This window comes from Falco rusticolus, chromosome 11, assembly GCF_015220075.1.
Source record: "Falco rusticolus isolate bFalRus1 chromosome 11, bFalRus1.pri, whole genome shotgun sequence".
Lineage (NCBI taxonomy): Eukaryota > Metazoa > Chordata > Aves > Falconiformes > Falconidae > Falco > Falco rusticolus.
Window position 1 is genome coordinate 21,225,692 of NC_051197.1, and position 13,614 is coordinate 21,239,305.

Here is a 13,614-nt window from a genome sequence, read left to right on the forward strand (position 1 = left end):
GTACTAAATTTTTATTCTAATATTATTGAAACTCATTCTTAACTGCCCAGTGGTATTTTGCTGGCTATATGCAGCTCCCTTTTTATGTAAGGCCTCACTAGCTGCTTTTTCCTGAAATATTTGAAATAATAGAGTAATAAATAAAAGGAGAAAAAACCTTCAGTTATTCCAGAAACCAAAATATCAGCAATTAATGATAATACAGGCAATTGTAACTACTTCTTGAAAAGCATCCCTTTCAGTTTCAAATGCAGGAGCAGCTTATTAGAAAAAATTAAAGTGGCAGAAAATATGGGTTTACAGTATTTTCAACAAGTACCAGGGTGTAACACCTCTGTTCAGGATTTGCACTCTGAACTTCAGCAGTATACTTCTGTCAGGCAGAATTCCAGAAGTTTCTACAAACAATGAACTTGTCACATAGAAACAAGTCATTTGATATACAATAAAGATAATATTTAACTGGCTGCATAGGCACTTATTCATTGGGAATGTATAGAAACCAAAGTGCATCCAATTAACTGTGTGCACAACTATGGTCCAGAAGATTACACCTAACATGCACGGGAAGTATTACTGATCTTCATGTGTGTGGCAAATCCACACCCCTGGGAATCACTGCAGCTACCGAACATGTGCAGACAGATGATAAAATATGTGTACAGTAGATTCCATCATATGACAAGAGAAAGATTGCAGTTTGCAACTTTTCATGTCACTGGAGGAAGACCAAGCACTATAGCTTTTAATTATTTGGAGAGCTAAATAGCCACTTCTGCCACTGTCATTTTATGTTCTGTGCTAGAAACTAACCAGAGCATCAGAGCATGTCTAAGAAGCATGCCTATTTGGCATACCTCTGCTATGCAGGCACTATTGCTAGACATAATTTTTTAACATCAAGTGCTAAACCCTCAGTTATTTTTATTAATGACTGCACAGTTATATCTTTACCTATATGAAGGAATAATTACTCAGTTACTGTTCCCTTGCTAAGGTTGTCTGTTTGAATCTACACTCCCCCTGTTAACAAAATTTTCCACATTGAATTTAGCAATGGTTGACTTGAACAGCTTTCTAAGCATGATCACAGAGGGGCTGAAAGGCACCTGACAGCGCTTCAGTCTCACATTACAGAATCAAGATACAAGGTGATTGTATAGCCTCTTTTATTTTTGCCCAAGTATTAATTTTACAAAGAGCATTCTCTCTGTGAATATTCAACTAGTTTTTACAAGTTCTTTCTACTCAACTTATTCATAGATTGGGTTTTTTTCACTTTTAGTTTAATAAAATGATAGACTGATTCTTGTGCCATGCTATTTCTGCATAACATTTATTGATAATGAGATTTTTTGCTGCCTGATGATGTAGAATATGTTCAAGGAAAATTTTATACAAATAATAAAATATGCATTCCATTGTTTTCCCTTTTCTGTTAGTTCAGTGATATAATGTTATAATGACAGATGGAACCAGAGTTCTGTGGTGCTATACAGTATAAATAGTTAATGACGATATATATTGAGCACTATGGTGGAACTGCGGTAATATTTAGCTGACATGATTTCATTCAATTGCCACATTGAATCTAAGCCTTAAGACCTCATAAGTACATAAAAACATTTTTATGTGCATATGTACACACAGGGCAGGTTCTTATGCCTCAGTTTAAAAAACTAACGGTGAAAATGAGTATTTAATGGTGAGGAACAGTAGTTTTCTCCAGTCCTGAGGCCACCTAATTTGTGTCCTTGACAACAAAAAAGCACTATGATTATATACTTCCAAATTAATGTTGGGCTTCAATATTGTTCAATATTGCAAAAATAAATATTTTTATCTCTTGTGAATTTGGAACATCTAAGAACACTGAAAAATACATATTTTAGTATTGTAGACATTTTTCCTACCACCTCCTATGAATAAGCCACCATCTTGTGTTTTTACCATTCAATTGACAAATTTCCTTCTCAAAGCCATGCACACAGTCTTGTTCACAGAATCTGAAGCATACATTTTTCATTAATTTTGTGTCCATGCATATTAATTTAAGAAAAAAAAATGAGAAGGAGGTTATTTAGGTCAGAAAAACATGACAACAGAGTCTTGGAAATGGCAAAACTAAGTTCAGAAGCAAATATGTGCAGTGGTTAGAAAGGGATAGATTAATATCAACAGAATATTGTAGCAGTACTCCTCAAAATGTCAGACATGTATATCAGCCCTTTTCTGACATGGTATTTCATACAGATTGCAGGGCAAACAGGATTCCTGCTGGGACTTCTGTATTTGCATTTAGACAAATGGGTGCTACTTTAATTGCATGGCTGCAGTTTCTCACTCGACCTCTGCCTCAGCTCATGCACCAAATGGCTGATATTTAATTAGCTGGTGATAAGTAACTTGCCCAGATTCAAGCAAAATCTCTGTGACAGGTCACCACATAAAAACCCTGATTTGTGCCTTACTGATATTTACACAAAGTTACTTTAAAGAGCCATTGATATCCCAGCAACAGTCTGGGGTTTTCACATTCTGATGTTTTCATGCCTCCATGCCTGTAACTAATATCTGTATATGTAAATGTAAATGTAAATACATATATCCAGATGTATGCAGGTAACCAAGAATATGCAGTTAACACCATCAAAATAAAAACATATTTGTCGTAATACATAGCAAACATAAATGCAGTTTCACATATTCCACATCAGCCAGCCACAAGGCAGCTTCACTAAAAAGCCACATAACCGCTCAGCCTGGTGTTAAATCTGACTTAAGGAGAAGCAGTCCATACAAACCACAGTCCAGCCTTAAGCTTCCACAGCCACATAGCTTGCAACGCAAAACTTGCCTAACGCCAGAAGGCACAGGCATGTATATCTGCAGGATACTATGTAAATGTGTTTATAAGTAGTATGTAAAGCCATAGATTCAGAAGAATGATCCTAGCATGACTCATGCAAAACATTTTCTAGACCAAACACTGCAGTGTAAAAGGCAGCAGGAAAGCCAGGAATCATTCAGAGTCATCTGCTACTTTAAAGCTGTGACCTATATCTAGTAGCTACAGAAAAGACATTAGAAGACACAGTTTTACAGCAACAGGAGATTATTAGGCATAGTGGAGAAAAAATTGCTTGATGCAATTACAACTTCAAAGCAGAAATTAACTCTCCCATCTGCACTGTGGATCTCTATTGTATGTTTTGAACTTGTTCCACTATGAATCTCCTCCCAGTGCTGTCACATGCCATCTATCCAAGAGTGCTATGTGCAGCTCACATGGGAGCTACAGATGGGTCAGAAGAAAAATTTGCCCTAATGTGAAAAAGTAAGGAAAAAATAAACTTGTACTTGAGAAAAGCTAATGCAAATCTTAATAACTAAGGGGATGCCTTTGATATCATTCAACTATCCAATTTTGCTGTATACTATCATTTCTCCCTTTCATTACACTAGACAGATTTATATGTAAGGTACCTTTTTAGGATGCTAGAAAAGATGTCCTTTTGTCTGACATGAACTTTGTCCTGGGAGCCACCATTTTCTTTTCTCCAGGTAACAGACTGTATTAAGTAGTTGCACCAAAGATTAGAAAGCCTGTTCATGAAATATTTGTAAAAATGTATCTGTCTTATGACAACAATAATCTTTTAAATACATGATTGTAAAACAAGCTATGCCCTCTTACTTGCTCAGGGCAGATTTTCTTATGGAATAACATGTGAATTCAATACAACAACAAATTCCCCCAGCCAGACACTTTCCTGAGGGACTGGGGGGAAAAAGAATAATATATATACATACACACACACACTGCTGCACTTCTGAAAGCTGATATGGCAAGCAAAGCAGAACAAAAATCATCTGTCAGTTCCACACAGCATAGCCCAGATCCCATATGCCACTCTTTCTCCAGAAGAGGATTTCTGTTTTAATATGCTGAGTTCACATCATCTGTTCCAGGATCAGTGGGCAAAACAAAACAAAAAAATCCATCTATATAATAGGAAAGAGTTAACTGATCCATGCACACAGTCCCAGAAATTACCTTTGTGCAGGGAAATTGTGTGGACACCAGGGGAAACCAGGTTTTCTTAGGCTACTAAGCAATGGTAACTGCTACTGCAGCAGCTGCTGCATCCTCTGGCCAAACTTCTGCTTGCTACAGCCCTCCAGAGCCATTGTCTGACCAGTGGATCTGCACAGCCACAGACCCAGCAGCTCTCAACCATTTCTAATTCTTTCCCAAATTATCTCATCCTGCTTTGGCAAGAGGGTTTATTCAGTCATATAGCACAGGTCCCTGCTTACGCAGTGTGCTTTCTGTTCCCATGGAAGCAGTGAAACCACAGCCATTGACTCTGTTCAGCACTTACCAAAACCTGGGAATAAAGGCAGATTTTGCTACAAAGGAGAGAGAGCACCTGGATAAGGAGATGATGACCTGCAGTCACGTTTTATACAGTGCAACTTTGCCAACACACTAGACTATGCTGGAAAATAATTTCAAATTATGTTTCTAATAACTGTGCCAGCTACTGTCTGCCTGACAAGTGCAAAAAAAAGGGGCTTTTTTTGCTAAACTAAAGAAGCTCCACTGACAATACTTCTTTAGCAGGGGCAAGGTTTTGTGTCAAACTGAGCTCTTAAAAATCAGCTTGGAATCACCAGGACCACCCACTGGATGGCTATGTTTTCTTTTTGTTGAAGGCAGAATGCATCTCATTTCTTAAATCTTATTCCAGATGAGTCAGAAGAGGCCTATACTCCAGATCTATGAACTTTATTTTTTAGTCCCCCAAGTTCTTTAAATTTTTCCATGAACTCCATTGTTTTTGCTGAAGTAAAGCATAAACAAACAGTTCTATGCTTTATGCTGACACATTCCTATGACACTTCCCTGTTACAGAGATTGCTTCAAGGCAGGCAAAAAAAGCTGCCAGCATTAGTGCAGGTCTTGTACACATGACCATCCTGCACATAGATAATAGGCATTTTTAAGTGAGGCATCACCACACTTCCCTGTAAGACTATCTTGATTGAAATGGACAGGAGGTGTTTTCCGAATTTTTTACCACCAATGCATTTTCCTTCGTGAGATCATATAGATGATAATCATTGTGGCGAGTTGACCTTGGCTGGATGCCAGGTGTCCACCAAAGTTGCTCCATCACTCCCTTCCTCAGCTGGACAGGGGAGAGAAAATATAAGAAAAGGCTCCCGGGTCAAGATAAGGACAGGGAGTTCACTCCACCAATTACTGTCATGGGCAAAATAGACCACTCAACTTGGGGAAATCAGTTTAATTTGTTACCAATCAAATAGAGTAGGACAATGAGAAATAAAACCAAATTTTCAACTAACTTCCCACCACCACTCTCTCCTTCCTAGGCTTAACTTTACTCCCAAACACTCTACTTCCTCCCCCAAGGGCACAGAGGGACAGAGATTGTGGATTGCAGTCAGTTCATCACACATTGCTGCCTCTCTTTCCTCCTCAGAGGAGTAGGACTCACACTCTGCCCCTGCTCACACTGCTCCAGTATGGGGTCCCACACATGGAAGAAAGTCCTCCATGAAATTCTCCAATGTGAGTCTTTCTCACAGGCTACAGTTCTTCACAAACTGCTCCAGCATGGGTCCCTTCCACAGGGTTCAATCCTTCAGAAACAGACTGCCCCTGCATGAGTCCCCTACAAGGCCGCAAGCCCTGCCAGAAAACCTGCTCCAGCTTGGTCTCCTCTTTCCATAGGTCTACTGGTACTGTCAGGACCCTGCTCCAGTGTGGGCTTCCCACAAGGTCACAGCCTCCTTTGGGCATCTGTCTGCTTCAGTGTGGGGTCCTACACAAGCTGAAGGTGGATACCTGCTCTACTGTTAACCTCCACAGGCTGCAGGGGCACAGCGGGCCTCACCATGTTCTTCACCACGGGCTGCAGGGGAATCTCTGCTCCAGCACCTGGAGCACCTCCTCACCCTCCTGCTTCACTGACCTTGGTGTCTGCAGAGTTGCTTCTCTCACATATTCGCGCTCCTCTATCTGGCTGAAGTTGCCAGGTGTCCCCCCTCAAATATCTTATCACAGAGGCACTACCACCCTCATTGATGGGCTCGGCTTTGGCCAGCAGCGGGTCCATCTTAGAGCCGTCTGGCATTGACTCTATGGGACACAGGGGAAGCTTCTAGCAGCTTCTCATAGAAGCCACCCCTGTAGCCCCCCCCCCCCCCCAAAAAAAAAAAACCTTGCCATGCAAACCCAATACACACCTTTACACAAAATCCGTTTCACACTGGTATATCAACATTAGGGATATTTAATAGGGCTATAAATGTATGCTATACCCATTTGAAGGCTGCTTATACTTCTAGAGCAATCCAATGAGATTTTATGTAAATGTAAAACAATCCCATAATTTCTAATAACTAACTGTCAAAAGAGGTGAATACAACAGCACTGGGGGGGGGACTTATGTGTTACCAGGTGTTAATATATATATATATGAATCCTTTAGTCCAAAAGCCATATCATTACACTCAGGAGGGGATTTTTCTCTTTTTCCATCAATATTCACGTGCTTGAAAGAGGACACACAGGAACCTTAAGAGAACCTTGAGAAGAAGAGAAGAAATATTCTTACTCCATTATGTTAGTTCAGGACATAAGGGCCAAATGACTGCAACCCTCTCTGGACACTGCAAGATGAAGAGAGATACAGAGCCTCGACACAGAGTCTGCCAGGTGCTACCCTCTGAGTCTCAGGCAGGGTAAGCTGGAAGCTAGGAGCACATCACTGGCAGCACAGCAAGGGTAAAATGATGAAGTGACACCTTCACTGTACCTTGGTTACCTACTCCTGAGAAAGTGCTTGCTATAGTTGAGTCTCAACAGAGAACAAATGAAAGTCCAGAGAGAAGGTTGGGAAATGCAGCCCAGCCATGTCCCGACTTGCCCATCAGTATCACCTTTAGACTAATGCAAGGCAGACCTACCACACCCTGGGACCCAGCCACTGATGATCCTTTTCCTCCTCAATTTGATTAGATAAAGGGCAGGAGTTCTGGTCAAGGTCTGTCACTGGCAAAAAAGTAATTGCTTCACTCCCAGAAATACTCGTGGCCACCTCTGCTGCCTGGAGCCCCCCAACCTCCCTTTTACAGGGGTACTAATGAGTTCCCCATTCCCCTGAGTGAGCAGAAACCCTGGAAATCTTTCTTAACAGGGTTAGGTGAAGACTATGTGTTGGTGTGGCAACACTTGCAACCTGTGGCAGCTCTGGAAAGTCTTTTTCAATAATTTGGAGTCAGACTACTGATTTGCCTTCCACAGAGTATGATTTTGCTTTTACCCTCTTATGAAACTTCTTTCCCTGCCTGCTCAGTGCAGAGCACAGAGTGGCACGTCCTCTACGAGTAAATGAAAGGAGAACAGCTAGTCAACAAAAGGGGCTGATGAGAATCTTCACCTTCATTGCCATAGGACCCTGGCTACAGCAGCCAAATTACTAGCGACCATCTGAACAAGAACAGCACATTATTTCCCATTTTCCTCCCCAAAAGGAGGGACAGAAAATAAACAATGACTCTTTGAGTCACACTCTGCTCCTTGAACATTAAAGCTAAACACCGCAATGCAAGAATAATCTTACAGGCACAGGACAACCTTTGCAGACATCATTAATGTGCTACAAAAGAATGAAAATACTATCCCATACAGAGAACTTCTGCAGGACTTATCCAGGGTACCTGTCATTGACATCAACAGGAGCTTGCCTGAGAAAAGGCTGCTAACTGATCCATAAATAGAATCTCAAAGTAACACATTTCACCATGGAAACAACTGTTCAGGTTAATTCTGTTCCCTTTAAGATTGTAGCAGGACCTGCACCAGATACCTCACAAACTGGAGAAATCATGCCTTATTATTGCACACGGGGTTGAAAAGCTCAGTTTTGCTCAGTCCCAGCCACACGCCCTCTGACTAGTGTGGAGGCTGGGGTGAGCTGTCCTTAGCAATTTCATCTCCAAAAGAGTACACCTGCAAGAAAACATGGGCCATACAGGAATGCTGCTCCCTAGGGCCATTCTACTTCCCTGTTTCGGAGAACGATTTCCCAGAAACACGACAAAAGCCCCCAGCTCCCCATGGCGCATCTTGTACGCCCTCGCGCCTGCAGGGACCCTGTTCAGGTGGCTCGGGCCCGTAGGGGTACATCCTCAGCCGGCTTGCAGCAGCCACGGCTTCCCTCGGGCAGAGCGCGCCGCCCCGGGGCTCCCCCTCGTCCCCGGTTGCACCGACCGTCCGCGAAGCCCCGGCGCGAAGGAGTTAAGGCGGCCGGGACCCCCGCCGCCCGCACCGCCGGGGCCGGGCGCCTTCCCCCCGCCGCCGAGCGGCTCCTGACGTCAGCCGCGCACGGCGCAGGGACGCGCTAGCGGGCGGCGCGGGGCTCGGCGCGGCGGCGGAGGAGAGCCGCGGCGGGCGGCTGCGACGGCCGGGGGAGCGCGGGGCCGCCGCCCGCAGCCCCCGCCAGCATGTCCGCCAAGGAGCGGCAGAAGGGCAAAGTGACCAAGGACAGCGTCACCCTCCTGCCCTGCTTCTACTTCGTGGAGGTGAGTGGCCGCCCCGGCGAGCGGGGCCCTGGGGAGCGGGCGCGGGGGCGGCGGGGCGGGCGCGGGGAGCGGCGCCCCTCGGAGCCTTGCTGCGGGGAGCGCCGCCGTCCCCGCGCAGGGGGAGCTCGCCTCGGCGCTGGTGCCGCACTGCCTGATGCAGAATCCCTACGTGATGCTCTCTGCCTCACCGCAGTCGGCATCGAAGCCCCCGTAAGGCGCAGGCACAAGTTAACCTCTTTGCAGTCTTTGCAAGCGGGAATTATTTCTAAGAATCGCTCAGAAAATGAAAGGGTTGCTCAACTAAATCCTGCGGTGTGCACAGGAACCTCTCGGGAGGAAGACATGTTTCAAGGAGGGCTGGCTTCTAGGCAAACGGCGCTCGCACTGCTTTGGTGGAATAAAAATCACCTTTGTAAGGAAATGCTTAGGAAAATATAAATGTTCTCAGAATGATAGTCAGTGATATGTTTTTACTGACTCCTGGATTATGTGCTTCTTCTAAGAGAGCTAAAAATGTCCATTTTGAAAATGGAATTGTGTTCTCTGGACATCTTAAAGAGCAAAACCTGCTATGGCTGCTGAGCTGGTAGCAGGTGGAGTTGCAGAGGCTCTAGCTGCTTGGTGTGTCACTTGGAGGCATTTAACCCCCCTGGAAAGTACAGTCGCTTACGTACCTCTATGAGAGCATGAGTAGGCACAGCTTAAGCTTAAGGAAATGGGTGTGATGTGACTTGGTTTAATGGCACAGCAGTAAGAGGGAGGTAAAAATGTTTTACGGATTGAACAAAGTGTTTCAGGTGACCCCACTCACAGGGGAAGTGACAGGCGTTTTGAGGCACCATGTAACTTACCCCAGAGAGAGACTGAAAATAACATGAAGAACTTAATGGTAAAATATGGTGTGAGTTAATTATAACCGGTATGCTAAATAAAAGCATAAAAATACATACAATACTCAATGTATAAAGTATTAAAATATAAACATTTTGTAAAACAGAAACCAAAAATTATTTTCTTTCAGGTGCACTTGAAGGGCTGTGGAGGTTCTCTAGGAGGTAGAAGGAGTTGGGCTGAGAAGGGATTTTAGGTAACGGTGGAGTGGGTCTGTCCCCTGCACTCCCTAAGCACCTGGACATGGTCAGGAGCTAACCCAAAGCAAACTGCACCAACTGGAAAGCTTTGCAGAGGCTGGTTATATGGAAGCATCAGACACATCCTATCAATGTATTCAGGCCTGCTCAAGAAAAGCCCTTTGATGGAAGGCACTGGCTGAGCCATATATCTTACATTAGCTTTGCCCATGAGGGAGAGGTCAAGCTTGGAGAAGCCCTTAAACAACGGTAGAGGCTTCCTCACTTTCTGTTCTATCTTTGTTGCTTTGGGAATCCAAACAGGAAGGGAGATTGCTGGACCTCAGCTTGGGCATAACTAATGCAGGGGACAAGGTGGAGATCCTGCAAGACACAAGAGCTGTGCTGTTTGGTAGGCCATGCTTTGGCCTGCAGCAAGATGGGATGAAGTAATGTGTGCCTGCTACTCAAAAAAGTGGCCTTCTATAATATTAATTGCATACTTGTAGCTCCCCTAGAAGCCCCCTGTAGCTGTTCCAAGGAATAAGGCAAAGGGTTCTGAGAGCAGTGAAGAACTTAGACTGAGCTCTGTGTACAGTTGCCACCTGAAGCAGGCGAGTTCTCCACTCTGTTGTGGACTCTTACAACCTTCAGCAAGTCATTTACAGCTAGATCTAAAAAGGGGTGAGATCTTTTCAGCACCCAGCTGTGCTGAGAGGATGTAAGAGTCCCTGTTTAACAGAATGGTCTCCAAATGAGCTTTCAGGCCTTCTATGTTATTCAGTCACAGGAGCAGAGTCTTGAGCCTGTGCAAGCCCTTTTACCCCAGGAGTGGGTTCCAATTATGGAACTGCATACTTACAGTCCCTCTTGAACTGATGATCATGTAGGTATTCAGTACAAGTAAAAGCAATATCAAAGAGAAAAAACTGACTGCAATACACCTGAGCCTAAACATTGATTAGGAAGCTCTTCACCGATTTATCAGCCATCTTCCATTACACAGAAGGAGGATTTGAAACCATTTCCCACATTTTAGTTGAGTATACAAATCACTTGAGTGAAGGGGTGACAACAATTCATATGATATTTAGAAAGAAACATTTAGCTTGTGTTACTTGTGTACACCCACCCTGCTTTTACCCACACTAATTCTAATCAGACTAATGAGAATGCCTTTCTAGAGCTTTGTATCACAGGCAGATGCCAGCACTTCAACAGCATGAGAAAAAGAACATGATGGCTTAGATTCTTCTGTTCTGATTGGCTGAAGGAGAACCAAAGATTGAGCTGTACCTCATAAAGTGGGATTTAATCAAAAGTAATTTAATTGCAATGAGAAGTTCACAAGTGTGAGGTAGAGAAGTCATCCATTATTGTTGACTGGCATTACTACATAATATGGATTTCCTTTGTAAGCAGGAGGTAAGCTCCTAATGTGATCCAATAGCCAACTACTTAAAAACAAAACTCACTCAATTTAATTAAGGCTCTCTGAATTTTAAAGCTTTTACTTTTGTGAATGGTAGTTGAATGGATGATGGGAAACAGGCTTTCAACCTCTCCCATCTGAATGCTGTCAATTTTTTAATGTATGTTTTTAGTTCTGCCACGCATTTGCTTTAATTTTCTCGGTCCCATTCATAGCAGACAGTCCCTCCCCACCCTGAATTGCAACAAAAAAAGCATGGCATGTTGAGTTTGTACCTTCAAACAAAAAAATTAGGGTTTGCTGTCATCCGCTTTGTATCACGACCTAGGTGGTCTAGGCCAAAGGGAAAGCAGATTGTTTAGAAAATACATTAGAAAAAAAGTGCTGTTTTTTCTCTCAAACACTAGACAAAAGGAAAGACATGGGAAAAAAAGTTGTTGGGTCAAGGAGGAAGTCAAAATTCCAAAGCAGTAGGAAAGGGATTTGTTTGTGTTATACAAATGAAATACATTACAGATATTTTTTCACTCTAACTGTATAATAACTAATAAAATTCAGGCAGAAGAACAAGTAAAGACAGATTCTCTGCTTCAGAAGGACTTTATCTTTAGAAATAGTAGCAAAAAAATACAATTCTGACACTGAGGGTTTTCTGCTATTAAGACCCTTAAGAATGTGTTACGAATGAGACCAACTCCTGCAAACAAATGTGTTTGGTGGCAGCAACTTTCAGGATTGGGTAAAATATGAGTATGTAGAATGTATGCAGGCCAACTGATGGTTATTTCAAAGGAAATACTCTGGGCCTGATTTTGGTTTCAGTCTAATTTAAATTTTCTGACAATATCCCTTGTACAGTCAATTTTTTTTTTCCTTATATTGCCTTCTAGACTCTTGTGTGTGATGCATGCATACGGATACAGGTAGATTCTTTTTTCTACATTTTCCTGAGCACAGTCAGGAATTAATCACACTGGAATTGTTTGGAAGCATTTCTTTGAGTACTGGAAGACCACTTATTTTTCTTATTTCCCCAAGGAGCTGGAATTCTCACCAGCAGAAAGCACAAAGATCTGTTATCATTGTAGGACTCCAGGCTGCAAAACACAGGAGGTCATCAGCTTCCACTGAAACAAGTGCATGCAGAGAACGTTCACTGTGTTTCAGCACCAGATGCTTTGTTTCCTTTTGTTTCTAACATACACCTACATAGCTAGGTTTGAACTGTCAAATGTTTGTACACATCATTTGGTAGCTCAGTGCCACTTTTCTGTCACATCTGGAATTTTTTTCAGCTATTCAGTCATGCATGACCCACCACATTTAAGTTATACACTTTGTGACCTGCTAGTCATGTATAGTTGTGACTGCAAGAGACATGAAAAGCCAAGGGAGTGTAGCAATTATGAGTAAGAGTAGCCGGAGAGTAGGCTATGGGGTTAAATCTTTCTTCCTAAGAACAGGATGTTTGGATCTAGTGTAAGAGTTAAACTATACTTCTGTGTCTTGGAGGCACAGTGTAGTCACAATTCTCTCTAGACAGGTTTTCTGTTATGCTTATATTAGCCTTGGGGAAGGGGGGGGGGGACAGGCCCAGCAAAAAAAACCCCTGCTGTAGAAGATTAAATTATCCCCATACTGTGGAAGTAGTATAATACTTTCCAGATACATTGCTTTTTCTCTCAAAAGAGTCAACCATGTGTGAGGGGAGGGGAAGAAGGAGAAATACACAACAGTCTGCTCATTGAGCTGACCTTGTCATGTGGCTGACTCACAGGGGACAGATGTCAGATTTGTTTATAACGGTGCATTAGAGACTGGCATCCCCAAAATATTAAGGAGCTGAGGCCCGAGGAGGCTGCTACGTATTCAAAGCAGCTGTATAATTCATTGCCCAAGTAATCAAAATTACATCCTCCACATCACTTCTGTGCTTATAGAAGAACCATACTACTGGCTTTTAGCAAAAGATGACCAGAAAAAGGGAGTGAAAAGGAAAGTGTCAGGCCTGTGCCAAGGCTGTCCTGGGAGAAAAAATGCAAATGCCACATGTTGGATCTCCCTCTGTGTTTGGCTACTTGCTTGGCAAGTGTAGAGTTTGAGTAGTTCATAGTGAAAGGGCCTGCTCCCTTTTCAGTCCTGCACTATCCTCCTGACCTAATACCCCAGTAGTAAAAAGAGGCCTGAACTTGTTGGAAATTAGAGGAGATTCATTTTTCCAGATGATTAGCTCTTCCAAAAATGTATACCCCTCTCTCTGATTCTATAATTATTAAAAATCTGTTACTCAGCAGCCAAAATTAATAAAGAATAGCCTATTGTGGAATCTTAAGTACACAGAAGCTGAGCTATTAAAAACGTTGCATCTTGACTGATGATCATGTCACTGAAAAGTTCAGTTTGTAGGAAGGGAGTTCAGAAGTGGCAAAACAGCACAGGAGTAAGCCTCTGGAGAGGGGTTGGCACCCACTGAATAGGTTTTTTTTAAATGTATGG

The 13,614-nt window shown here is 42.9% G+C and overlaps 2 protein-coding genes across 2 annotated transcripts in view; one reads left to right on the forward strand and one right to left on the reverse strand.

The window, feature by feature from the left end:
• Nucleotides 1-13,614, reverse strand: part of PLPPR5 (phospholipid phosphatase related 5) — a 191,164-nt gene that overhangs the window by 98,421 nt on the left and 79,129 nt on the right. The gene's annotated exons all lie outside the window — the stretch shown is intronic.
• Nucleotides 8,421-13,614, forward strand: part of PLPPR4 (phospholipid phosphatase related 4) — a 32,935-nt gene continuing 27,741 nt past the window's right edge. The window contains exon 1 of the mRNA XM_037403633.1: nt 8,421-8,616. Coding sequence (XP_037259530.1) covers nt 8,539-8,616 — 78 coding nt within the window. The 5' untranslated portion in view covers nt 8,421-8,538. The remainder of the gene's footprint in view (nt 8,617-13,614) is intronic.